The sequence below is a fragment of the Haliotis rubra genome, unplaced genomic scaffold (genome assembly GCF_003918875.1).
Source record: "Haliotis rubra isolate DU_JTF1 unplaced genomic scaffold, ASM391887v1 Scf668, whole genome shotgun sequence".
Classification (NCBI taxonomy): Eukaryota; Metazoa; Mollusca; class Gastropoda; order Lepetellida; family Haliotidae; genus Haliotis; species Haliotis rubra.
In genome coordinates this window covers 189269-214409 of record NW_025767377.1, presented here as the reverse complement: position 1 = coordinate 214409, position 25141 = coordinate 189269, and the positions used below count along the sequence as shown (strand labels likewise).

Sequence of the window (25141 nt, the reverse complement as noted above, 5' to 3'; positions counted from 1 at the left end):
TCAGGTTGGTGAATTGAGTACATGTACCCTGTAAGGTTATCATGTTGGTGTATTGAGTACATGAACCCTGTAAGGTTATCATGTTGGTGTATTGAGAACAGGCAACCTGTAAGGTTATCATGTTGGTGTATTGAGTACATGAACCCTGTAAGGTTATCATGTTGGTGTATTGAGAACAGGTAACCTGTAAGGTTATCATGTTGGTGTATTGAAGAGAGGCATTTTGTAAGGTTATCATGTTGGTGTATTCATAACAGGCAACCTGTAAAGATATCATGTTAGTTTATTGAGAACAGGCATTCAGTAAGGTTATCATGTTGGTGTATTCAGAACAGGCAACCAGTAAACGTATCATGTTGGTGTATTGAGAACAGGCATTTTGTAAGGTTATCATGTTGGTGTATTGAGAACAGGAATGCTATAAGGTTATCATGTTGGTGTATTGAGGACAGGCACCCTGTAAGGTTATTATGTTGGTGTATTGAAGACAGGCATTCTGTAAGGTTATCATGTTGGTGTATTGAGGACAGGCACACTGTAAGGTTATCATGTTGGTGTATTGAGGACAGGCATTAAGTAAGGTTATCATGTTGGTGTATTGAAGACAGGCACGCTGTAAGGTTATCATGTTGGTGTATTGAGGACAGGCACACTGTAAGGTTATCATGTTGGTGTATTGAGGACAGGCATTAAGTAAGGTTATCATGTTGGTGTTTTGAAGACAGTAACGCTGTAAGGTTATCATGTTGGTGTATTGAGGACAGGCACACCTGTAAGGTTATCATGTTGGTGTATTGAGGACAGGCATTAAGTAAGGTTATCATGTTGGTGTATTGAAGACAGGCACGCTGTAAGGTTATCATGTTGGTGTATTGAGGACAGGCACACCTGTAAAGGTTATCATGTTGGTGTATTGAGGACAGGCATTAAGTAAGGTTATCATGTTGGTGTATTGAGGACAGGCACGCTGTAAGGTTATCATGTTGGTGTATTGAGGACAGGCATTAAGTAAGGTTATCATGTTGGTGTATTGAGGACAGGCACGCTGTAAGGTTATCATGTTGGTGTATTGAGGACAGGCACCCTGTAAGGTTATCATGTTGGTGTATTGAGGACAGGCATTAAGTAAGGTTATCATGTTGGTGTATTGAGGACAGGCACCCTGTAAGGTTATCATGTTGGTGTATTGAGGACAGGCATTAAGTAAGGTTATCATGTTGGTGTATTGAGGACAGGCATTAAGTAAGGTTATCATGTTGGTGTATTGAAGACAGGCACGCTGTAAGGTTATCATGTTGGTGTATTGAGGACAGGCACACTGTAAGGTTATCATGTTGGTGTATTGAGGACAGGCATTAAGTAAGGTTATCATGTTGGTGTTTTGAGGACAGTAACGCTATAAGGTTATCATGTTGGTGTATTGAGGACAGGCATTAAGTAAGGTTATCATGTTGGTGTATTGAAGACAGGCACGCTGTAAGGTTATCATGTTGGTGTATTGAGGACAGGCACCCTGTAAGGTTATCATGTTGGTGTATTGAGGACAGGCATTAAGTAAGGTTATCATGTTGGTGTATTGAAGACAGGCACGCTGTAAGGTTATCATGTTGGTGTATTGAGGACAGGCACACTGTAAGGTTATCATGTTGGTGTATTGAGGACAGGCATTAAGTAAGGTTATCATGTTGGTGTTTTGAAGACAGTAACGCTGTAAGGTTATCATGTTGGTGTATTGAGGACAGGCACCCTTTAAGGTTATCATGTTGGTGTATTGAGGACAGGCATTAAGTAAAGGTTATCATGTTGGTGTATTGAAGACAGGCACACCTGTAAGGTTATCATGTTGGTGTATTGAGGACAGGCACACTGTAAGGTTATCATGTTGGTGTATTGAGGACAGGCATTAAGTAAGGTTATCATGTTGGTGTATTGAGGACAGTAACGCTGTAAGGTTATCATGTTGGTGTATTGAGGACAGGCATTAAGTAAGGTTATCATGTTGGTGTATTGAGGACAGGCACGCTGTAAGGTTATCATGTTGGTGTATTGAGGACAGGCACACTGTAAGGTTATCATGTTGGTGTATTGAGGACAGGCAACCAGTAAGGTTATCATGTTGGTGTATTGAGGACAGGAACGCTATAAGGTTATCATGTTGGTGTATTGAGGACAGGCATTAAGTAAGGTTATTATGTTGGTGTATTGAGGACAGGCACGCTGTAAGGTTATCATGTTGGTGTATTGAGGACAGGCATTAAGTAAGGTTATCATGTTGGTGTATTGAGGACAGGCATTAAGTAAGGTTATCATGTTGGTGTATTGAAGACAGTAACGCTGTAAGGTTATCATGTTGGTGTATTGAGGACAGGCACCCTTTAAGGTTATCATGTTGGTGTATTGAAGACAGGTAACCTGTAAGGTAAACATGTTGGTGTATTGAGGACAGGCACGCTGTAAGGTTATCATGTCGGTGCATTGAGGACAGGCAATCTGTGAGGTTATCATGTTGGTGTATTGAAAACAGGCAACATGTGAGGTTATCATGTTGGTGTATTGAATACAGGTACCCTGTAAGGTTATCATGTTTGTGTATTGAGGACAGGCACACTGTAAGGTTATCATGTTGGTGTATTGAGGACAGGCATTAAGTAAGGTTATCATGTTGGTGTTTTGAAGACAGTAACGCTGTAAGGTTATCATGTTGGTGTATTGAGGACAGGCACCCTGTAAGGTTATCATGTTGGTGTATTGAGGACAGGCAATCTGTTAGGTTATCATGTTGGTGTATTGAAGACAGGCACCCTGTAAGGTTATCATGCTGGTGAATTGAGTACATGTACCCTTTAAGGTTATCATGTTGGTGTATTGAGTACATGAACACTGTAATGTTATCATGTTGGTGTATTGAAGACAGACATTCTGTAAGGTTATCACGTTGGTGTATTCATAACAGGCAACCTGTAAAGATATCATGTAAGTGTATGGAGGACAGGCACCCTGTAAGGTTATCATGTTGGTGTATTGAGTACATGTACCCTGTAAGGTTATCATGTTGGTGTATTGAGTACATGAACCCTGTAAGATTATCATGTTGGTGTATTGAGAACAGGCAACCTGTAAGGTTATCATGTTAGTGTATTGAAGACAGGCATTCTGTAAGGTTATCATGTTGGTGTATTGGAGACAGGCGTCCTGCAAGGTTATCATGTTCGTGTATTGAAGACAGGCACCCTGTTATGTTATCATGTTGGCGTATTGAAGACAGGCATTCTGTAAGGTTATCATGTTGGTGTATTCATAACAGGCAACCTGTAAAGATATCATGTTAGTTTATTGAGAACAAGCATTCAGTAAGGTTATCATGTTGGTGTATTCAGAACAGGCAACCAGTAAACGTATCATGTTGGTGTATTGAGAACAGGCATTTTGTAAGGTTATCATGTTGGTGTATTGAGAACAGGAACGCTATAAGGTTATCAAGTTGGTGTATTGAGGACAGGCACCCTGTAAGGTTATTATGTTGGTGTATTGAAGACAGGCACCCTGTAAGGTTATCATGTTGGTGTATTGAGGACAGGCATTAAGTAAGGTTATCATGTTGGTGTTTTGAAGACAGTAACGCTGTAAGGTTATCATGTTGGTGTATTGAAGACAGGCATTCTGTAAGGTTATCATGTTGGTGTATTGAAGACAGGCACCCTTTAAGGTTATCATGTTGGTGTATTGAAGACAGGTAACCTGTAAGGTAAACATGTTGGTGTATTGAGGACAGGCACGCTGTAAGGTTATCATGTTGGTGCATTGAGGACAGGCAATCTGTGAGGTTATCATGTTGGTGTATTGAAAACAGGCAACATGTGAGGTTATCATGTTGGTGTATTGAATACAGGTACCCTGTAAGGTTATCATGTTGGTGTATTGAGTACATGTACCCTGTAAGGTTATCATGTTGGTGTATTGAGTACATGAACCCTATAAGATTATCATGTTGGTGTATTGAGAACAGGCAACCTGTAAGGTTATCATGTTAGTGTATTGAAGACAGGCATTCTGTAAGGTTATCATGTTGGTGTATTGAGGACAGGCATCCTGTAAGGTTATCATGTTGGTGTATTGAAGACAGGCACCCTGTAAGGTTATCATGTTGGTGTATTGAGGACAGGCATTCTGTAAGGTTATCATGTTGGTGTATTGAGTACAGGCAACCTGTAAAGGTTATCATGTTGGTGTATTGAGAACACAGGCATTCTGTAAGGTTATCATGTTGGTGTATTGAGAACAGGCAACCAGTAAACGTTATCATGTTGGTGTATTGAGAACAGGCATTTTGTAAGGTTATCATGTTGGTGTATTGAGACAGGCGTCCTGTAAGGTTATCATGTTGGTGTATTGAAGACAGGCACCCTGTAAGGTTATCATGTTGGTGTATTGAAGACAGGCATTCTGTAAGGTTATCATGTTGGTGTATTGATAACAGGCAACCTGTAAAGATATCATGTTAGTTTATTGAGAACAAGGCATTCAGTAAGGTTATCATGTTGTTGGTGTATTCAGAACAGGCAACCAGTAAACGTTATCATGTTGGTGTATTGAGAACAGGCATTTTGTAAGGTTATCATGTTGGTGTATTGAGAACAGGCAACGCTATAAGGTTATCATGTTGGTGTATTGAGGACAGGCACCCTGTAAGGTTATTATGTTGGTGTATTGAGGACAGGCACCCTGTAAGGTTATCATGTTGGTGTATTGAGGACAGGCATTAAGTAAGGTTATCATGTTGGTGTATTGAAGACAGGCACGCTGTAAGGTTATCATGTTGGTGTATTGAAGACAGGCACGCTGTAAGGTTATCATGTTGGTGTATTGAAGACAGGCACCCTTTAAGGTTATCATGTTGGTGTATTGAAGACAGGTAACCTGTAAGGTAAACATGTTGGTGTATTGAGGACAGGCACGCTGTAAGGTTATCATGTCGGTGCATTGAGGACAGGCAATCTGTGAGGTTATCATGTTGGTGTATTGAAAACAGGCAACATGTGAGGTTATCATGTTGGTGTATTGAATACAGGTACCCTGTAAGGTTATCATGTTTGTGTATTGAGGACAGGCACACTGTAAGGTTATCATGTTGGTGTATTGAGGACAGGCATTAAGTAAGGTTATCATGTTGGTGTATTGAAGACAGTAACGCTGTAAGGTTATCATGTTGGTGTATTGAGGACAGGCACCCTGTAAGGTTATCATGTTGGTGTATTGAGGACAGGTAATCTGTAAGGTTATCATGTTGGTGTATTGAAGACAGGCACCCTGTAAGGTTATCATGCTGGTGAATTGAGTACATGTACCCTTTAAGGTTATCATGTTGGTGTATTGAGTACATGAACCCTGTAATGTTATCATGTTGGTGTATTGAAGACAGACATTCTGTAAGGTTATCATGTTGGTGTATTCATAACAGGCAACCTGTAAAGATATCATGTAAGTGTATGGAGGACAGGCACCCTGTAAGGTTATCATGTTGGTGTATTGAGTACATGTACCCTGTAAGGTTATCATGTTGGTGTATTGAGTACAGGCACCCTGTAAGGTTATCATGTTGGTGTATTGAGTACATGAACCCTGTAAGATTATCATGTTAGTGTATTGAAGACAGGCATTCTGTAAGGTTATCATGTTGGTGTATTCATAACAGGCAACCTGTAAAGATATCATGTTAGTGTATTGAGTACAGGCATTCTGTAAGGTTATCATGTTGGTGTATTGAGAACAGGCACACTATAAGGTTATCATGTTGGTGTATTGAGGACAGGCACCCTGTAAGGTTATCATGTTGGTGTATTGAGAACAGGCATCCTGTAAGGTTATCATGTTGGTGTATTGAGGACAGGCAATCTGTAAGGTTATCATGTTGGTGTATTGAGTACAGGTACCCTGTAAGGTTATCATGTTGGTGTATTGAGTACAGGCACCCTGTAAGGTTATCATGTTGGTGTATTGAAGACAGGCATTCTGTAAGGTTATCATGTTGGTGTATTGAGATAACAGGCAACCTGTAAAGATATCATGTAAGTGTATGGAGGACAGGCATTCTGTAAGGTTATCATGTTGGTGTATTGAGGACAGGCAACCTGTAAAGGTTATCATGTTGGTGTATTGAGTACAGGCATTCTGTAAGGTTATCATGTTGGTGTATTGAAGACAGGCACGCTGTAAGGTTATCATGTTGGTGTATTGAGGACAGGCACCCTGTAAGGTTATCATGTTGGTGTATTGAGAACAGGCATCCTGTAAGGTTATCATGTTGGTGTATTGAGGACAGGCAATCTGTAAGGTTATCATGTTGGTGTATTGAGTACATGTACCCTGTAAGGTTATCATGTTGGTGTATTGAGTACAGGAACCCTGTAAGGTTATCATGTTGGTGTATTGAAGACAGACATTCTGTAAGGCAATCAGTAAGGTATCATGTTGGTGTATTCATACAGGCAACCTGTAAGGTTATCATGTTGGTGTATGGAGGACAGGCACCCTGTAAGGTTATCATGTTGGTGTATTGAGTACATGTACCCTGTAAGGTTATCATGTTGGTGTATTGAGTACATGTACCCTGTAAGGTTATCATGTTGGTGTATTGAGTACATGCACCCTGTAAGGTTATCATGTTGGTGTATTGAAGACAGGCATTCTGTAAGGTTATCATGTTGGTGTATTCATAACAGGCAACCTGTAAAGATATCATGTTAGTGTATTGAGTACAGGCATTCTGTAAGGTTATCATGTTGGTGTATTGAAGACAGGCACGCTGTAAGGTTATCATGTTGGTGTATTGAATACAGGTACCCTGTAAGGTTATCATGTTGGTGTATTGAGAACAGGCATCCTGTAAGGTTATCATGTTGGTGTATTGAGGACAGGCAATCAGTAAGGTTATCATGCAGGTATATTGAAGACAGGCAACCTGTAAGGTTATCATGTTGGTGTATTGGAGACAGGCACCCTGCAAGGTTATCATGTTTGTGTATTGAAGACAGGCACCCTGTAATGTTATCATGTTGGCGTATTGAGTACATGTACCCCTGTAAGGTTATCATGTTGGTGTATTGAGAACAGGCACACTGTAAGGTTATCATTTTGGTCTATTGAATACAGGTACCCTTTTAGAGTATCATGTTGGTGTATTGAGAACAGGCACCCTGTTAGGTTCTCAAGTTGGTGTACTGAGAACAGGCACCCTGTAAGGTTATCATGTTGGTGTATTGAGTACAGACATTCTGTAAGGTTATCATGCTGGTGTATTGAGTACATGCACCATGTAAGGATATCATGTTGGTGTATTGAAGACAGGCATTCTGTAAGTTTATCATGTTGGTGTATTCAGAACAGGCAACCTGTAAGGTTATCATGTTGGTGTATTGAGTTCATGTACCCTGTTAGGTTATGATGTTGGTGTATTGAGGACAGGCATTCTGTTAGGTTATCTTGTTGGTGTATTGAAGACAGGCAACCTGTAAGGTTATCATGTTGGTGTATTGAGTACATGTACCCTGTAAGGTTATCATGTTGGTGTATTGAGTACATGTACCCTGTAAGGTTATCATGTTGGTGTATTGAGTACATGAACCCTGTAAGATTATCATGTTAGTGTATTGAAGACAGGCATTCTGTAAGGTTATCATGTTGGTGTATTCATAACAGGCAACCTGTAAAGATATCATGTTAGTGTATTGAGTACAGGCATTCTGTAAGGATATCATGTTGGTGTATTGAAGACAGGCACGCTATAAGGTTATCATGTTGGTGTATTGAATACAGGTACCCTGTATGGTTATCATGTTGGTGTATTGAGAACAGGCATCCTGTAAGGTTATCATGTTGGTGTATTGAGGACAGGCAATCAGTAAGGTTATCATGCTGGTGAATTGAGTACATGTACCCTTTAAGGTTATCATGTTGGTGTATTGAGTACATGAACCCTGTAATGTTATCATGTTGGTGTATTGAAGACAGACATTCTGTAAGGCTATCATGTTGGTGTATTCATAACAGGCAACCTGTAAAGATATCATGTAAGTGTATGGAGGACAGGCACCCTGTAAGGTTATCATGTTGGTGTATTGAGTACATGTACCCTGTAAGGTTATCATGTTGGTGTATTGAGTACATGTACCCTGTAAGGTTATCATGTTGGTGTATTGAGTACATGAACCCTGTAAGATTATCATGTTAGTGTATTGAAGACAGGCATTCTGTAAGGTTATCATGTTGGTGTATTCATAACAGGCAACCTGTAAAGATATCATGTTAGTGTATTGAGTACAGGCATTCTGTAAGGGTATCATGTTGGTGTATTGGAGACAGGCACCCTGCAAGGTTATCATGTTTGTGTATTGAAGACAGGCACCCTGTAATGTTATCATGTTGGCGTATTGAGCACATGTACCCCTGTAAGGTTATCATGTTGGTGTATTGAGAACAGGCACACTGTAAGGTTATCATTTTGGTCTATTGAATACAGGTACCCTTTTAGAGTATCATGTTGGTGTATTGAGAACAGGCACCCTGTAAGGTTATCATGTTGGTGTATTGAGAACAGGCACCCTGTAAGGTTATCATGTTGGTGTATTGAGTACAGGCATTCTGTAAGGTTATCATGCTGGTGTATTGAGTACATGCACCATGTAAGGATATCATGTTGGTGTATTGAAGACAGGCATTCTGTAAGTTTATCATGTTGGTGTATTCAGAACAGGCAACCTGTAAGGTTATCATGTTGGTGTATTGAGTTTATGTACCCTGTTAGGTTATGATGTTGGTGTATTGAGGACAGGCATTCTGTTAGGTTATCTTGTTGGTGTATTGAAGACAGGCAACCTGTAAGGTTATCATGTTGGTGTATTGAGTACATGTACCCTGTAAGGTCACATGTTGGAGTATTGAGTTCATGTACCCTGTGAGGTTATCTTCTTGGTGTATTGAAGACAGGTCGCCTGTATGGTTATCATGTTGATGTATTGAGTACATGCATCCTGTAAGGTTATCATGTTGGTGTATGGAGGACAGGCAACCTGTAAGGTTATCATGTTGGTGTATTGAGAACAGGCAACCTGTAAGGTTATCATGTTGGTGTATTGAGTACATGAACCCTGTAAGGTTATCATGTTGGTGTATTGAGAACAGGCAACCTGTAAGGTTATCATGTTAGTGTATTGAAGAGAGGCATTCTGTAAGGTTATTATGTTGGTGTATTCATAACAGGCAACCTGTAAAGATATCATGTTAGTTTATTGAGAACAGGCATTCACTAAGGTTATCATGTTGGTGTATTGAAGACAGGTAACCTGTAAGGTTAATAAGTTGGTGTATTGAGGGCAGGCACGCTGTAAGGTTATCATGTTGGTGCATTGAGGACAGACAATCTGTGAAGTTATCATGTTGGTGTATTGAAGACAGGCAACATGTGAGGTTATCATGTTGGTGTATTGAATACAGGTACTCTGTAAGGTTATCATGTTGGTGTATTCAGAACAGCCTTTCTGTAAGGTTATCATGTTGGTGTATTGAGAACAGGCAACCTGTAAGGTTATCATGTTGGTGAATTGAGTACATGTACTCTGTAAGGTTATCATGTTGGTGTATTGAGTACATGAACCCTGTAAGGTTATCATGTTGGTGTATTGAGAACAGGCAACCTGTAAGGTTATCATGTTAGTGTATTGAAGAGAGGCATTCTGTAAGGTTATCATGTTGGTGTATTCATAACAGGCAACCTGTAAAGATATCATGTTAGTTTATTGAGGACAGGCATTCAGTAAGGTTATCATGTTGGTGTATTCAGAACAGGCAACCAGTAAAGGTATCAGGTTGGTGTATTGAGAACAGGCATTTTGTAAGGTTATCATGTTGGTGTATTGAGAACAGGAACGCTATAAGGTTATCAAGTTGGTGTATTGAGGACAGGCACCCTGTAAGGTTATTATGTTGGTGTATTGAAGACAGGCATTCTGCAAGGTTATCATGTTGGAGTATTGAGGACAGGCACACTGTAAGGTTATCATGTTGGTGTATTGAGGACAGGCATTAAGTAAGGTTATCATGTTGGTGTTTTGAAGACAGTAACGCTGTAATGTTATCATGTTGGTGTATTGAGGACAGGCACCCTTTAAGGTTATCATGTTGGTGTATTGAAGACAGGTAACCTGTAAGGTTAACATGTTGGTGTATTGAGGACAGGCACGCTGTAAGGTTATCATGTTGGTGCATTGAGGACAGGCAATCTGTGAGGTTATTATGTTGGTGTATTGAAGACAGGCACCCTGTAAGGTTATCATGTTGGTGTTTTGAAGACAGTAACGCTGTAAGGTTATCATGTTGGTGCATTGAGGACAGGCACCCTTTAGGTTATCATGTTGGTGTATTGAGGACAGGCATTAAGTAAGGTTATCATGTTGGTGTTTTGGAGACAGTAACGCTGTAAGGTTATCATGTTGGTGAATTGAGAACAGGCAACCTGTAAGGTTATTATGTTGGTGTATTGAAGACAGGCACCCTGTAAGGTTATCATGTTGGTGTATTGAGTACATGAACTCTGTAAGGTTATCATGTTGGTGAATTGAGAACAGGCAACTTGTAAGGTTATCATGTTGGTGTATTGAAGACAAGCACCCTGTAACGTTATCATGTTGGTGTATTGAGACCAGGCACCCTGTAAGGTTATCATGTTGGTGTATGGAATACATGCACCCTGTAAGGTTATCATGTTGGTGTATTGGAGACAGGCATCCTGTAAGGTTATCATGTTGGTGTATTGAAGACAGGCACCCTGTAAAGTTATCATGTTCGTGTATTGAGGACAGGCACCCTGTAAGGTTATCATGTTGGTGTATTGAAGACAGGCACCCTGTAAGGTTATCATGTTGGTGTATTGGAGACAGGCACCCTGCAAGGTTATCATGTTCGTGTATTGAAGACAGGCACCCTGTAATGTTATCATGTTGGTGTATTGAGTACATGAACCCTGTAAGGTTATCATGTTGGTGTATTGAGTACATGAACCCTGTAAGGTTATCATGTTGGTGTATTGAGTACATGTACCCTGTAAGTTTATCATGTTGGTGTATTGAGTACATGAACCCTGTAAGGTTATCATGTTGGTGTATTGAGTACATGTACCCTGTAAGGTTATCATGTTGGTGTATTGAGTACATGTCAACCTGTAAGGTTATCATGTTGGTGTATTGAGAACAGGCAACCTGTAAGGTTGTCATGTGGGTGTATTGATTACATGTACCCTGTAAGGCTATCATGGTGATGTATTGAGGACAGGCACCCTGTAAGGTTGTCATGTGGGTGTATTGAGTACATGCACCCTGTAAGGTTATCATGTTGGTGTATTGAGAAGCGGCAACCTGTAAGGTTATCATGTTGGTGTATTGAGGACAGGCACCCTGATATGTTATCATGTTTGTTGTATTTGGAACAGGCATCCTGTAAGGTTATCATGTTGGTGTATTGATGTCAGGCACCCTGTAAGGTTTCAATGTTGGTGTATTGAGGACTGTCACCCTGTAAGGTTCCAATGTTGATGTATTGAGGACAGGCATCTTGTAAGGGTATCATGTTGGAGTATTGAGGAGAGGCAACCTGTAAGGTTATCATGTTGGTGTATTGAGAACAGGCACCCTGTAAGGTTTTAATGTTAGTGTTTTGAGGACAGTCATCTTGTAAGGTTATCATGTTGGTGTATTGGGAACAGGCATCCTGTAAGGTTATCATGTTGGTGTATTGAGAACAGGCATCCTGTAAGGTTTTAATCTTGGTGTATTGAGGACAGGCACCCTGTAAGGTTATCATGTTGGTGTATTGAGTACATGTACCCCTGTAAGGTTATCATGTTGGTGTATTGAGAACAGGCACCCTGTAAGGTTATCATGTTGGTGTATTGAGTACAGGTACCCTGTAAGGTTATCATGGTGATGTATTGAGAACAGGCAACCTGTAAGGTTGTCATGTGGAGTGTATTGATTACATGTACCCTGTAAGGCTATCATGGTGATGTATTGAGGACAGGCACCCTGTAAAGGTTGTCATGTGGGTGTATTGAGTACATGCACCCTGTAAAGGTTATCATGTTGGTGTATTGAGAAGCGGCAACCTGTAAGGTTATCATGTTGGTGTATTGAGGACAGGCACCCTGATATGTTATCATGTTGGTGTATTTGGAACAGGCATCCTGTAAGGTTATCATGTTGGTGTATTGATGTCAGGCACCCTGTAAAGGTTTTAATGTTGGTGTATTGAGGGACTGTCACCCTGTAAGGTTCAATGTTGATGTATTGAGGACAGGCATCTTGTAAGGGTATCATGTTGGAGTATTGAGGAGAGGCAACCTGTAAGGTTATCATGTTGGTGTATTGAGAACAGGCACCCTGTAAGGTTTTAATGTTAGTGTTTTGAGGACAGTCATCCTGTAAGGTTATCATGTTGGTGTATTGAGAACAGGCATCCTGTAAGGTTTTAATCTTGGTGTATTGAGGACAGGCACCCTGTAAGGTTATCATGTTGGTGTATTGAGTACATGTACCCCTGTAAGGTTATCATGTTGGTGTATTGAGAACAGGCACCCTGTAAGGTTATCATGTTGGTGTATTGAGTACATGTACCCCTGTAAGGTTAGCATGTTGCTGCATTGAGGACAGGCACCCTGTAAGGTTTTAAAGTTAGTGTATTGAGGACAGGCATCTTGTAAGGGTATCATGTTGGTGTGTTTAGAACAGGCACCCTGTAAGGTTATCATGTTGGTGTATTGAAGACAGGCACCCTGCAAGGTTATCATGTTCGTGTATTGAAGACAGGCAACCTGTAATGTTATCATGTTGGTGTATTGAGTACATGAACCCTGTAAGGTTATCATGTTGGTGTATTGAGTACATGAACCCTGTAAGGTTATCATGTTGGTGTACTGAGTACATGTACCCTCTAAGGTTATCATGTTGGTGTATTGAGTACATGAACCCTGTAAGGTTATCATGTTGGTGTATTGAGTACATGTACCCTGTAAGGTTATCATGTTGGGGTATTGAGAACAGGCAACGTGTAAGGTTGTCATGTGGGTGTATTGAGTACATGTACCCTGTAAGGTTATCATGGTGGTGTATTGAGGACAGGCACCCTGTAAGGTTGTCACGTGGGTGTATTGAGTACATGCACCCTGTAAGGTTATCATGTTGGTGTATTGAGTACATGAACCCTGTAAGTTTATCATGTTGGTGTATTGAGTACATGTACCCTGTAAGGTTATCATGTTGGGGTATTGAGAACAGGCAACGTGTAAGGTTGTCATGTGGGTGTATTGAGTACATGTACCCTGTAAGGTTATCATGGTGGTGTATTGAGGACAGGCACCCTGTAAGGTTGTCATGTTGGTGTATTGAGTACATGCACCCTGTAAGGTTATCATGTTGGTGTATTGAGAAGCTGCAACCTGTAAGGTTATCATGTTGGTGTATTGAGGACAGGCACCCTGTAAGGTTATCATGTTGGTGTATTGATGGCAGGCACCCTGTAAGGTTTTAATGTTGGTGTATTGAGGACTGTCACCCTGTAAGGTTCTAATGTTGATGTATTGAGGACAGGCATCTTGTAAGGGTATCATGTTGGTGTATTGAGTACATGTACCCCTGTAAGGTTATCATGTTGCTGTATTGAGGACAGGCACCCTGTAAGGTTTTAATGTTAGTGTATTGAGGACAGGCATCTTGTAAGGTTATCATGTTGGTGTATTGAAGACAAGCACCCTGTAACGTTATCATGTTGGTGTATTGAGACCAGGCACCCTGTAAGGTTATCATGTTGGTGAATTGAATACATGCACCCTATAAGGTTATCATGTTGGTGTCTTGGAGACAGGCATCCTGTAAGGTTATCATGTTGGTGTATTGAAGACAGGCACCCTGTAAAGTTATCTTGTTCGTGTATTGAGAACAGGCACCCTGTAAGGTTATCATGTTGGTGTATTGAAGACAGGCACCCTGTAAGGTTATCATGTTGGTGTATTGGAGACAGGCACCCTGCAAGGTTATCATGTTCGTGTATTGAAGACAGGCAACCTGTAATGTTATCATGTTGGTGTATTGAGTACATGAACCCTGTAAGGTTATCATGTTGGTGTATTGAGTACATGAACCCTGTAAGGTTATCATGTTGGTGTACTGAGTACATGTACCCTTTAAGGTTATCATGTTGGTGTATTGAGTACATGAACCCTGTAAGGTTATCATGCTGGTGTATTGAGTACATGTACCCTGTAAGTTTATCATGTTGGTGTATTGTGTACATGTCCCCTGTAAGGTTATCATGTTGGTGTATTGAGAACAGGCAACCTGTAAGGTTGTCATGTGGGTGTATTGAGTACATGTACCCTGTAAGGTTATCATGGTGATGTATTGAGGACAGGCACCCTGTAAGGTTGTCATGTGGGTGTATTGAGTACATGCACCCTGTAAGGTTATCATGTTGGTGTATTGAGAAGCGGCAACCTGTAAGGTTATCATGTTGGTGTATTGAGGACAGGCACCCTGATATGTTATCATGTTGGTGTATTGGGAACAGGCATCCTGTAAGGTTATCATGTTGGTGTATTGATGTCAGGCACCCTGTAAGGTTTTAATGTTGGTGTATTGAGGACTGTCACCCTGTAAGGTTCCAATGTTGATGTATTGAGGACAGGCATCTTGTAAGGGTATCATGTTGGTGTATTGGGAACAGGCATCCTGTAAGGTTATCATGTTGGTGTATTGAGAACAGGCATCCTGTAAGGTTTTAATCTTGGTGTATTGAGGACAGGCACCCTGTAAGGTTATCATGTTGGTGTATTGAGTACATGTACCCTGTAAGGTTATCATGTTGGTGTATTGAGAACAGGCACCCTGTAAGGTTATCATGTTGGTGTATTGAGTACAGGCATCCTGTAAGGTTTTAATCTTGGTGTATTGAGGACAGGCACCCTGTAAGGTTATCATGTTGGTGTATTGAGTACATGTACCCTGTAAGGTTATCATGTTGGTGTATTGAGAACAGGCACCCTGTAAGGTTATCATGTTGGTGTATTGAGTACAGGCACCCTGTAAGGTTTTAAAGTTAATGTATTGAGGACAGGCATCTTGTAAGGTTATCATGTTGGTGTATTGGGAACAGGCATCCTGTAAGGTTATCATGTTGGTGTATTGAGAACAGGCATCCTGTAAGGTTTTAATCTTGGTGTATTGAGGACAGGCACCCTGTAAGGTTATCATGTTGGTGTATTGAGTACATGTACCCCTGTAAGGTTATCATGTTGGTGTATTGAGAACAGGCACCCTGTAAGGTTATCATGTTGGTGTATTGAGTACAGGCACCCTGTAAGGTTTTAAAGTTAGTGTATTGAGGACAGGCATCTTGTAAGGGTATCATGTTGGTGTGTTTAGAACAGGCACCCTGTAAGGTTATCATGTTGGTGTATTGAAGACAGGCACCCTGCAAGGTTATCATGTTCGTGTATTGAAGACAGGCACCCTGTAATGTTATCATGTTGGTGTATTGAGTACGTGAACCCTGTAAAGGTTATCATGTTGGTGTATTGAGTACATGAACCCTGTAAGGTTATCATGTTGGTGTATTGAGTACATGTACCCTGTAAGGTTATCATGTTGGTGTATTGAGTACATGAACCCTGTAAGGTTATCATGTTGGTGTATTGAGTACATGTACCCTGTAAGGTTATCATGTTGGTGTATTGAGAACAGGCAACGTGTAAGGTTGTCATGTGGGTGTATTGAGTACATGTACCCTGTAAGGTTATCATGTTGGTGTATTGAGGACAGGCACCCTGTAAGGTTGTCATGTTGGTGTATTGAGAACAGGCAACGTGTAAGGTTATCATGTGGGTGTATTGAGTACATGTACCCTGTAAGGTTATCATGGTGGTGTATTGAGTACATGCACCCTGTAAGGTTATCATGTTGGTGTGTTGAGCATGTACATGTAACCCTGTAAAGTTTATCATGTTGGTGTATTGAGCACATGTACCCTGTAAGGTTATCATGTTGGTGTATTGAGAACAGGCAACGTGTAAGGTTGTCATGTGGGTGTATTGAGTACATGTACCCTGTAAGGTTATCATGGTGGTGTATTGAGGACAGGCACCCTGTAAAGGTTATCATGTTGGTGAATTGAGAAGCGGCAACCTGTAAGGTTATCATGTTGGTGTATTGAGGACAGGCAACCTGTAAGGTTATCATGTTGGTGTATTGATGACAGACACCCTGTAAGGTTTTAATGTTGGTGTATTGAGGACTGTCACCCTGTAAGGTTCTAATGTTGATGTATTGAGGACAGGCATCTTGTAAGGGTATCATGTTGGTGTATTGAGTACATGTACCCCTGTAAGGTTATCATGTTGCTGTATTGAGGACAGGCACCCTGTAAGGTTTTAATGTTAGTGTATTGAGGACAGGCATCTTGTAAGGGTATCATGTTGGTGTATTGAGTACATGTACCCCTGTAAGGTTATCATGTTGGTGTATTGAGAACAGGCAACCTGTAAGGTTATCATGTTAGTGTATTGAAGACAGGCATTCTGTAAGGTTATCATGTTCGTGTATTCATAACAGGCAACCTGTAAAGATACCATGTTAGTGTTATCATGTTGGTGTATTGAAGACAGGCACGCTATAAGGTTATCATGTTGGTGTATTGAGTACATGTACCCCTGTAAGGTTATCATGTTGGTGTATTGAGAACAGGCACCCTGTAAGGTTTATCATGTTGGTGTATTGGGAACAGGCACCCTGTAAGGTTTTAATGTTGGTGTATTGAGGACTTTCACCCTGTAAAGGTTCTAATGTTGGTGTATTAGTATTGGTGTTAGTGTATTGAAGAGAGGCATTCTGTTAGGTTATCATGTTGGTGTATTCAGTAACAGGCAACCTGTAAAGATACCATGTTAGTGTTATCATGTTGGTGTATTGAAGACAGGCACGCTATAAGGTTATCATGTTGGTGTATTGAGAACAGGCAACCTGTAAGGTTGTCATGTGGGTGTATTGAGTATACGTACCCTGTAAGGTTATCATGGTGATGTATTGAGGACAGGCACCCTGTAAGGTTGTCATGTGGGTGTATTGAGTACATGCACCCTGTAAGGTTATCATGTTGGTGTATTGAGAAGCGGCAACCTGTAAGGTTATCATGTTGGTGTATTGAGGACAGGCACCCTGATATGTTATCATGTTGGTGTATTGGGAACAGGCATCCTGTAAGGTTATCATGTTGGTGTATTGATGTCAGGCACCCTGTAAGGTTTTAATGTTGGTGTATTGAGGACTGTCACCCTGTAAGGTTCAATGTTGATGTATTGAGGACAGGCATCTTGTAAGGGGTATCATGTTGGTGTATTGAGAACAGGCATCCTGTAAGGTTATCATGTTGGTGTATTGAGAACAGGCATCCTGTAAGGTTTTAATCTTGGTGTATTGAGGACAGGCACCCTGTAAGGTTATCATGTTGGTGTATTGAGTACATGTACCCCTGTAAGGTTATCATGTTGGTGTATTGAGAACAGGCACCCTGTAAGGTTATCATGTTGGTGTATTGAGTACAGGCATCCTGTAAGGTTTTAATCTTGGTGTATTGAGGACAGGCACCCTGTAAGGTTATCATGTTGGTGTATTGAGTACATGTACCCTGTAAAGGTTATCATGTTGGTGTATTGAGAACAGGCACCCTGTAAGGTTATCATGTTGGTGTATTGAGTACAGGCACCCTGTAAGGTTTTAAAGTTAATGTATTGAGGACAGGCATCTTGTAAGGTTATCATGTTGGTGTATTGGGAACAGGCATCCCGTAAGGTTATCATGTTGGTGTATTGAGAACAGGCATCCTGTAAGGTTTTAATCTTGGTGTATTGAGGACGGCACCCTGTAAGGTTATCATGTTGGTGTATTGAGTACATGTACCCCTGTAAGGTTATCATGTTGGTGTATTGAGAACAGGCACCCTGTAAGGTTATCATGTTGGTGTATTGAGTACAGGCACCCTGTAAGGTTTTAAAGTTAGTGTATTGAGGACAGGCATCTTGTAAGGGTATCATGTTGGTGTGTTTAGAACAGGCACCCTGTAAGGTTATCATGTTGGTGTATTGAAGACAGGCACCCTGCAAGGTTATCATGTTCGTGTATTGAAGACAGGCACCCTGTAATGTTATCATGTTGGTGTATTGAGTACATGAACCCTGTAAGGTTATCATGTTGGTGTATTGAGTACATGAACCCTGTAAGGTTATCATGTTGGTGTACTGAGTACAAGTACCCTCTAAGGTTATCATGTTGGTGTATTGAGTACATGAACCCTGTAAGTTTATCATGTTGGTGTATTGAGTACATGTACCCTGTAAGGTTATCATGTTGGGGTATTGAGAACAGGCAACGTGTAAGGTTGTCATGTGGGTGTATTGAGTACATGTACCCTGTAAGGTTATCATGGTGGTGTATTGAGGACAGGCACCCTGTAAGGTTGTCACGTGGGTGTATTGAGTACATGCACCCTGTAAGGTTATCATGTTGGTGTATTGAGTACATGAACCCTGTAAGTTTATAATGTTGGTGTATTGAGGACTGTCACCCTGTAAGGTTATCATGTTGGTGTATTGAGAACAGGCAACGTGTAAGGTTGTCATGTGGGTGTATTGAGTACATGTACCCTGTAAGGTTATCATGGTGGTGTATTGAGGACAGGCACCCTGTAAGGTTATCATGTTGGTGTATTGAGAACAGGCAACCTGTAAGGTTATCATGTTGGTGTATTGAGGACAGGCACCCTGTAAGGTTATCATGTTGGTGTATTGATGGCAGGCACCCTGTAAGGTTTTAATGTTGGTGTATTGAGGACAGGTCACCCTGTAAGGTTCTAATGTTGATGTATTGAGGACAGGCATCTTGTAAGGGTATCATGTTGGTGTATTGAGTACATGTACCTGTAAGGTTATCATGTTGCTGTATTGAGGACAGGCACCCTGTAAGGTTTTAATGTTGATGTATTGAGGACAGGCATCTTGTAAGGTTATCATGTTGGTGTATTGAGTACATGTACCCTGTAAGGTTATCATGTTGGTGTATTGAGAACAGGCAACCTGTAAGGTTATCATGTTAGTGTATTGAAGACAGGCATTCTGTAAGGTTATCATGTTCGTGTATTCATAACAGGCAACCTGTAAAGATACCATGTTAGTGTTATCATGTTGGTGTATTGAAGACAGGCACGCTATAAGGTTATCATGTTGGTGTATTGAGTACATGTACCCCTGTAAGGTTATCATGTTGGTGTATTGAGAACAGGCACCCTGTAAGGTTATCATGTTGGTGTATTGGGAACAGGCACCCTGTAAGGTTTTAATGTTGGTGTATTGAGGACTGTCACCCTGTAAGGTTTTAATGTTGGTGTATTGAGGACTGTTCACCCTGTAAGGTTATCATGTTGGTGTATTCATAACAGGCAACCTGTAAAGATACCATGTTAGTGTTATCATGTTGGTGTATTGAAGACAGGCACGCTATAAGGTTATCATGTTGGTGTATTGAGACCAGGCACCCTGTAAGGTTATCATGTTGGTGTATTGAGACCAGGCACCCTGTAAGGTTATCATGTTGGTGTATTGAGTACATGTACCCCTGTAAGGTTATCATGTTGGTGTATTGAGAACAGGCACCCTGTAAGGTTATCATGTTGGTGTATTGGGAACAGGCACCCTGTAAGGTTTTAATGTTGGTGTATTGAGGACTGTCACCCTGTAAGGTTTTAATGTTGGTGTATTGAGGACAGGCATCTTGTAAGGGTATCATGTTGGTGTATTTAGAACAGGCACCCTGTAAGGTTATCATGTTGGTGTATTGAAGACAGGCACACTGTAAGGTTATCATGTTGGTGTATTGAAGACAGGCACCTTGTAAGGGTATCATGTTGGTGTATTGAGCACAGGCATCCTGTAAGGTTATCCTGTTGGAATATTGAGGTCAGGCACCCTGTATGGTTATCATGTTCGTGTATTGAGAACAGGCACCCTGTAAGGTTATCATGTTGGTGTATTGAAGACAGGCATTCTGTAAGGTTATCATGTTGGTGTATTGAGTACAAGTACCCTGTAAGGTTATCATGTTGGTGTATTGAGGACAGGCACCCTGTAAGGTTATCATGTTGGTGTATTGAGTACAAGTACCCTGTAAGGTTATCATGTTGATGTATTGAGGACAGGCATCTTGTAAGGGTATCATGTTAGAGTATTGAGGACAGGCAACCTGTAAGGTTATCATGTTGGTGTATTGAGAACAGGCACCCTGTAAGGTTTTAATGTTAGTGTTTGAGGACAGTCATCTTGTAAGGTTATCATGTTGGTGTATTGAGAACAGGCATCCTGTAAGGTTATCATGTTGGTGTATTGAGGACAGGCACCCTGTAAGGTTTTAATGTTAGTGTTTTGAGAACAGGCATCCTGTAAGGTTATCATGTTGGTGTATTGAGAACAGGCATCCTGTAAGGTTTTAATCTTGGTGTATTGAGGACAGGCACCCTGTAAGGTTATCATGTTGGTGTATTGAGTACATGTACCCCTGTAAGGTTATCATGTTGGTGTATTGAGAACAGGCACCCTGTAAGGTTATCATGTTGGTGTATTGAGTACATGTACCCTGTAAGGTTATCATGTTGGTGTATTGAGGACAGGCATTCTGTAAGGTTATCATGTTGGTGTATTGAGTACAAGTTCCCTGTAAGGCTATCATGTGGGTGTATTGAGAACAGGCATCCTGTAAGGTTATCATGTTGGTGTATTGAGTACAAGTACCCTGTAAGGTTATCATGTTGGTGTATTGAGGACAGGCTCCCTGTAAGGTTATCATGTGGGTGTATTGAGAACAGGCAGCCTGTAAGGTTATCATGTGGGTGTATTGATGACAGGCATTCTGTTAGGTTATCATGTTGGTGTATTGAGAACAGTCACCGTGGCTGTCATAATTTACATATTGGAGTATAAACAACAGGCGTTATGTAGGAACACAGCTGACATTATATCTGTTAGAGGCATGCAGGCTTGAGGAACATAACACACATGGTGTATAAAGGACAGGAAGTCCGGAAGATCATAATGAACATGTTCATCTATATGCTGTCTGTGGGAACAGAATTGGCATGTTACTGCATTGTATGCAGATGTGGTTGCTTGTAATACACTATCCTTTCCAAAATACCATTGTTGGACGCCTCCCCGTGGCATCTATCAACATAGTCCTGCCACAGGACTTACCCTCAGTGCAGAAGTTGCCATCGTAACCTGCGTCACACCCAGCCAAGCAGGATCCCATGGTTTTCTCACACAGGGTCATGCCACCAGCACACCGGCCACACACACTTGTACAACCAGCGCCGTATCTTCCGTCCGGACACCCTGGTAAATCAGTCGGAACAGGTTTAGTAACCAGCAAAATGAACAGGTACACAAACTACCGAAGTCAATTTATATTCATATAGTGCAATGATCTTGATTATTGAAAACATACCTAGCAGCAACTATTTTTGTGGTAGATAAGTTTCTATTTTCAACAATCTGAGTGATGTTTTCTTTTTCAAGCCTTTTCTGCGATCATTTAAATTTGTGTATGAAACCCCTGACACCCCCACCCCTCGAGCTTCCTGCACAACAAATCATAATATCAAAGAGTCTGCCAATAAGGCTGTAGGGATCCATGACTTGGTTTATTGCGTTTCATTGTGACCACAAATTGCGGTGTGGCATTACATCTTATTCGTCTGTTCCAGATTTGATTATTTACAATCCGATTTGATTATTTACATATTGCAGTATTACTGCTGAATGAGGCGTGACTCAATAAACGAGGCCCCGGTTTCTCGAAACAAACTGAAGTCTGAGTTTTGACTTAAGTTCGAGTTTTTACTCAAATCTGAGGAAACGCAGGAAAATGCATTCCACAGAATGAACTGAAATTGGTATTAAACTCAAACTATAGAAGACAATGTGAGTTTCGTGGGTAGATTACTTAAGTTGTTTGGGCTTTTATATTTTGAAAATGCAGTTGAATTAAAAATTCAGCTGTTTCAAATTGTGAAACTCAGTTTGAGATTTGAGTAAAAAATTAAGTTTGTTTCGAGAAATCCAGGCCAGAAAATCCTTTTATCCGTAACACTACATATACGCCATTGCCATTAGCCACTCCTCATAGCATTGTGTGCAGTGGTAGGTTTAACAATGGCGTGTGCATGTGCATATTCTTTAGCGTCTATTTTCACGGGGTCGAAAACAAGACGTTCAGGGTTCAGGGAAAGCACCTTCCTCGTTCCTCCCTGTCCCACGAACTGTACAGCCCGTCAAGCGTCAGCACAACTCGTCATGTTGACAGTCATTAAAGAATTTGTTGCCCATGAATTTTATTCACCAACCAGTTACATTGTTCTGACATATAGTTGTCTCATATGTGTAGGCTAGCTTATCCATGCATTGAAGATGTGATGGTAACTGTGATTTTCATGTATTAGTGATATTATTAAATACTACGTAGATATTTGGGATGCATTTATGGTTGTTTTTGCCTTCTTACAAATGTCAAGTCGTAAATGTCTACTGGTACAGTTGGATAATTTATGGTATGTTCAGTTTAGGACCTACATTTCCATTGTGGGTGTACAATTTAATGTGTGTTTTCCTTATTCCATAAAACCCGATTCTGGATGTTCCCTGTGGCTTTTACGGGACCCTGCTAGCTTGATCTTGTATTAACTTACTTCTGGTGTTACAGAGCTAACGTTAATGGCAAGGTTTATATTTTCTACACCCCTGTGGGTAATCCGTGGTAACCTATAGAAAACTGTATTATAAGGTTTATATCAAGTACCCTTCAGGTATATTTGTTACCCTTCAGGTCATGTGCATGTATGTTCTAGAAGTGTGGAATTACTTTGTTCCGTCCAAGCGACTTTATTATGCAAGGCTTTTATTGAGTCGTGTTCCATCAGGTTTTCCCTAATCTTAATTGTCAAAGAGACATATTCTAGGGGTAGGCCCTCAGTGCTCATTTCTCCAATGCTCACCAAGCCGAGGCTCTACAAGACAATAAAGCATTGACTTAGTTACTTCCAAGGTCACAGCCTACTTAACTGGTTGCCTGTACACATTGTTGATTGTCTATGCAGAGAATGGTCTCAGTTATCAGACTTTTATTTGCTCATTGTGAGTTAATCAGTTTTCCTTGTCAGTGTTAATTGGGGTCTTGGCACCCAAGACTTTTGTCTTCACTTATATTTACCTGCATATGATATAAATGTTAACTTTTGCTATGTTTTCTAGCATTACATTAATCTCGTTTAATGACAGACTGATCTCAAGAGCATAGCTCAGAGACAATATATTCTCACATTTGAAAAGAGGCTTGGTCAAACTCATGCGTATGAATTGGTTCTTGATTCTCGATCGTGGGCGTTGCAAGAGTTAATGTGCATTAATGCGAGTGACTATCACTATCATTATATTTTGTGATTCGTAAAATATGTTTTTATGTTCAGTTCCTCGTAAATGCTTGAATGAACCCCAGTTGTATGTCCCACCAAGCCAAAACATAAGTAGGCGTGCCCGAGTTATTTTCGTTTACCCATCACTATACAGGACGGATTAGGAAGCATTAATAATCACGGATGAATGATTTAATCCTGGTGGTGGGTAAGGTTGACACCAATTGTCCTCAATGAGCAGGACCTAAAGAAGCCATGTTACCTGTTTCTCCTGAGTTAGGAGAGAAGACGTGGATTCCTGTCAAGGTTTTGAAATACCTCGAAGAAAGTAATCCCATGTGCGTGTAGTTCAAGTTTTCAGGGATCACCCGAATGCCCCTGTAACACAAAGTTAAGAATGATCATTATTCAACGATCTTGACTGCTCCTGAGGTCTTCCATTCCATCGGTCGAAAGAAGGTTGACAATCCACTGATCAACATCATGAGCATGAATTTACGCAATTTGGATACGATGACATGTGTCAACCAAGTAAGAGAGCCTTACCACCCGATCCCGTCAGTCGCCTCTTACGACAAGCATGGGTTACTGAAGATCAATTCTAAGCCGGATCTTCACGGGTCCTGAAAGACCTATGTTAACTTTGAATGAGTGAGAAACGAATTAGATTATGTGTCAGAATTCCTCAAACTCGTTCCACTATATGCAGTGAAATATCTGTCGAACTTTGATATGGCGGGTGAGTGAGTGAGATACGCCGCTTTCAGCAATATTCCAGCAATATCACAGAGGGGGACACCAGCAATGGGCTTCACACATTGTACCCATGTGGGGAAGCGGATCACGCGAACTCTTTAACCACTAAGCTACCCCACCGCCCCTTTGGTATGTCGCACTGATGCTTGTCTCAAACTAAACGTTTTATCCCTCTGTATTCCTTATTTATACTTTTTTGTTGTATACTGGAAGTATTTACGTATACCCATTTTTGTCAACACAACGTTCTCTGAATATACCAAGATAAATATAGACTATACCACCGTATCAATAATATCTACATAGGAAACCTGTTTGGTAGCATATGACAACTTCAGCATTTTTTGCGTTTCACTGTGAAAATATTAGTTTATTGATTTTACCAAAGTTATATTACCTGTATGTTCTATCAATGATGTAGAGAAATCCGTTGAAGACAGCGATGTCCATCAAGCGAGGTTTGACTCGAGTGTTCCTGTAATGTGTTTTCCTTTGTGTGCCATCCTTCATGATAGAGTACACGTTTCCGTTGTATTCGCACCAATAGAGACGTCCGGCTTAGAGAGAAATGCAAACATGATACATCACGACATTGGAAACCATTTAACAGGGGCGATATTTTGACAACTGAATGTTCGGATAAACCAATCATAATTACGGCACCGTGAAGATCCGGGTTAGAATTGTACTAAGTCTTTAATCAGTATTGGAGGTATCGTGGCCCAGATTACAAACTGTGCTGAAATACAAATTTGTGTGGGTGGAATGCTTACTGCTTACAAGTTATCTTTAATAAGTACACTAATAACACAAAGTAACATGTAGAAATGGTTATATTGTA

At 40.8% G+C, this 25141-nt stretch overlaps 1 protein-coding gene across 2 annotated transcripts in view; it reads right to left on the bottom strand.

The window, feature by feature from the left end:
* LOC124257589 (low-density lipoprotein receptor-related protein 1B-like) overlaps positions 1 to 25141 on the bottom strand; it is a 186555-nt gene that overhangs the window by 12658 nt on the left and 148756 nt on the right. For both annotated transcript variants that reach the window (XM_046691687.1, XM_046691688.1), the window contains 3 exons: positions 24698 to 24857; positions 23807 to 23922; positions 21329 to 21469 (listed from right to left, as the gene is read on the bottom strand). In XM_046691687.1, coding sequence (XP_046547643.1) covers positions 21329 to 21469; positions 23807 to 23922; positions 24698 to 24857 — 417 coding nt within the window. The remainder of the gene's footprint in view (positions 1 to 21328; positions 21470 to 23806; positions 23923 to 24697; positions 24858 to 25141) is intronic.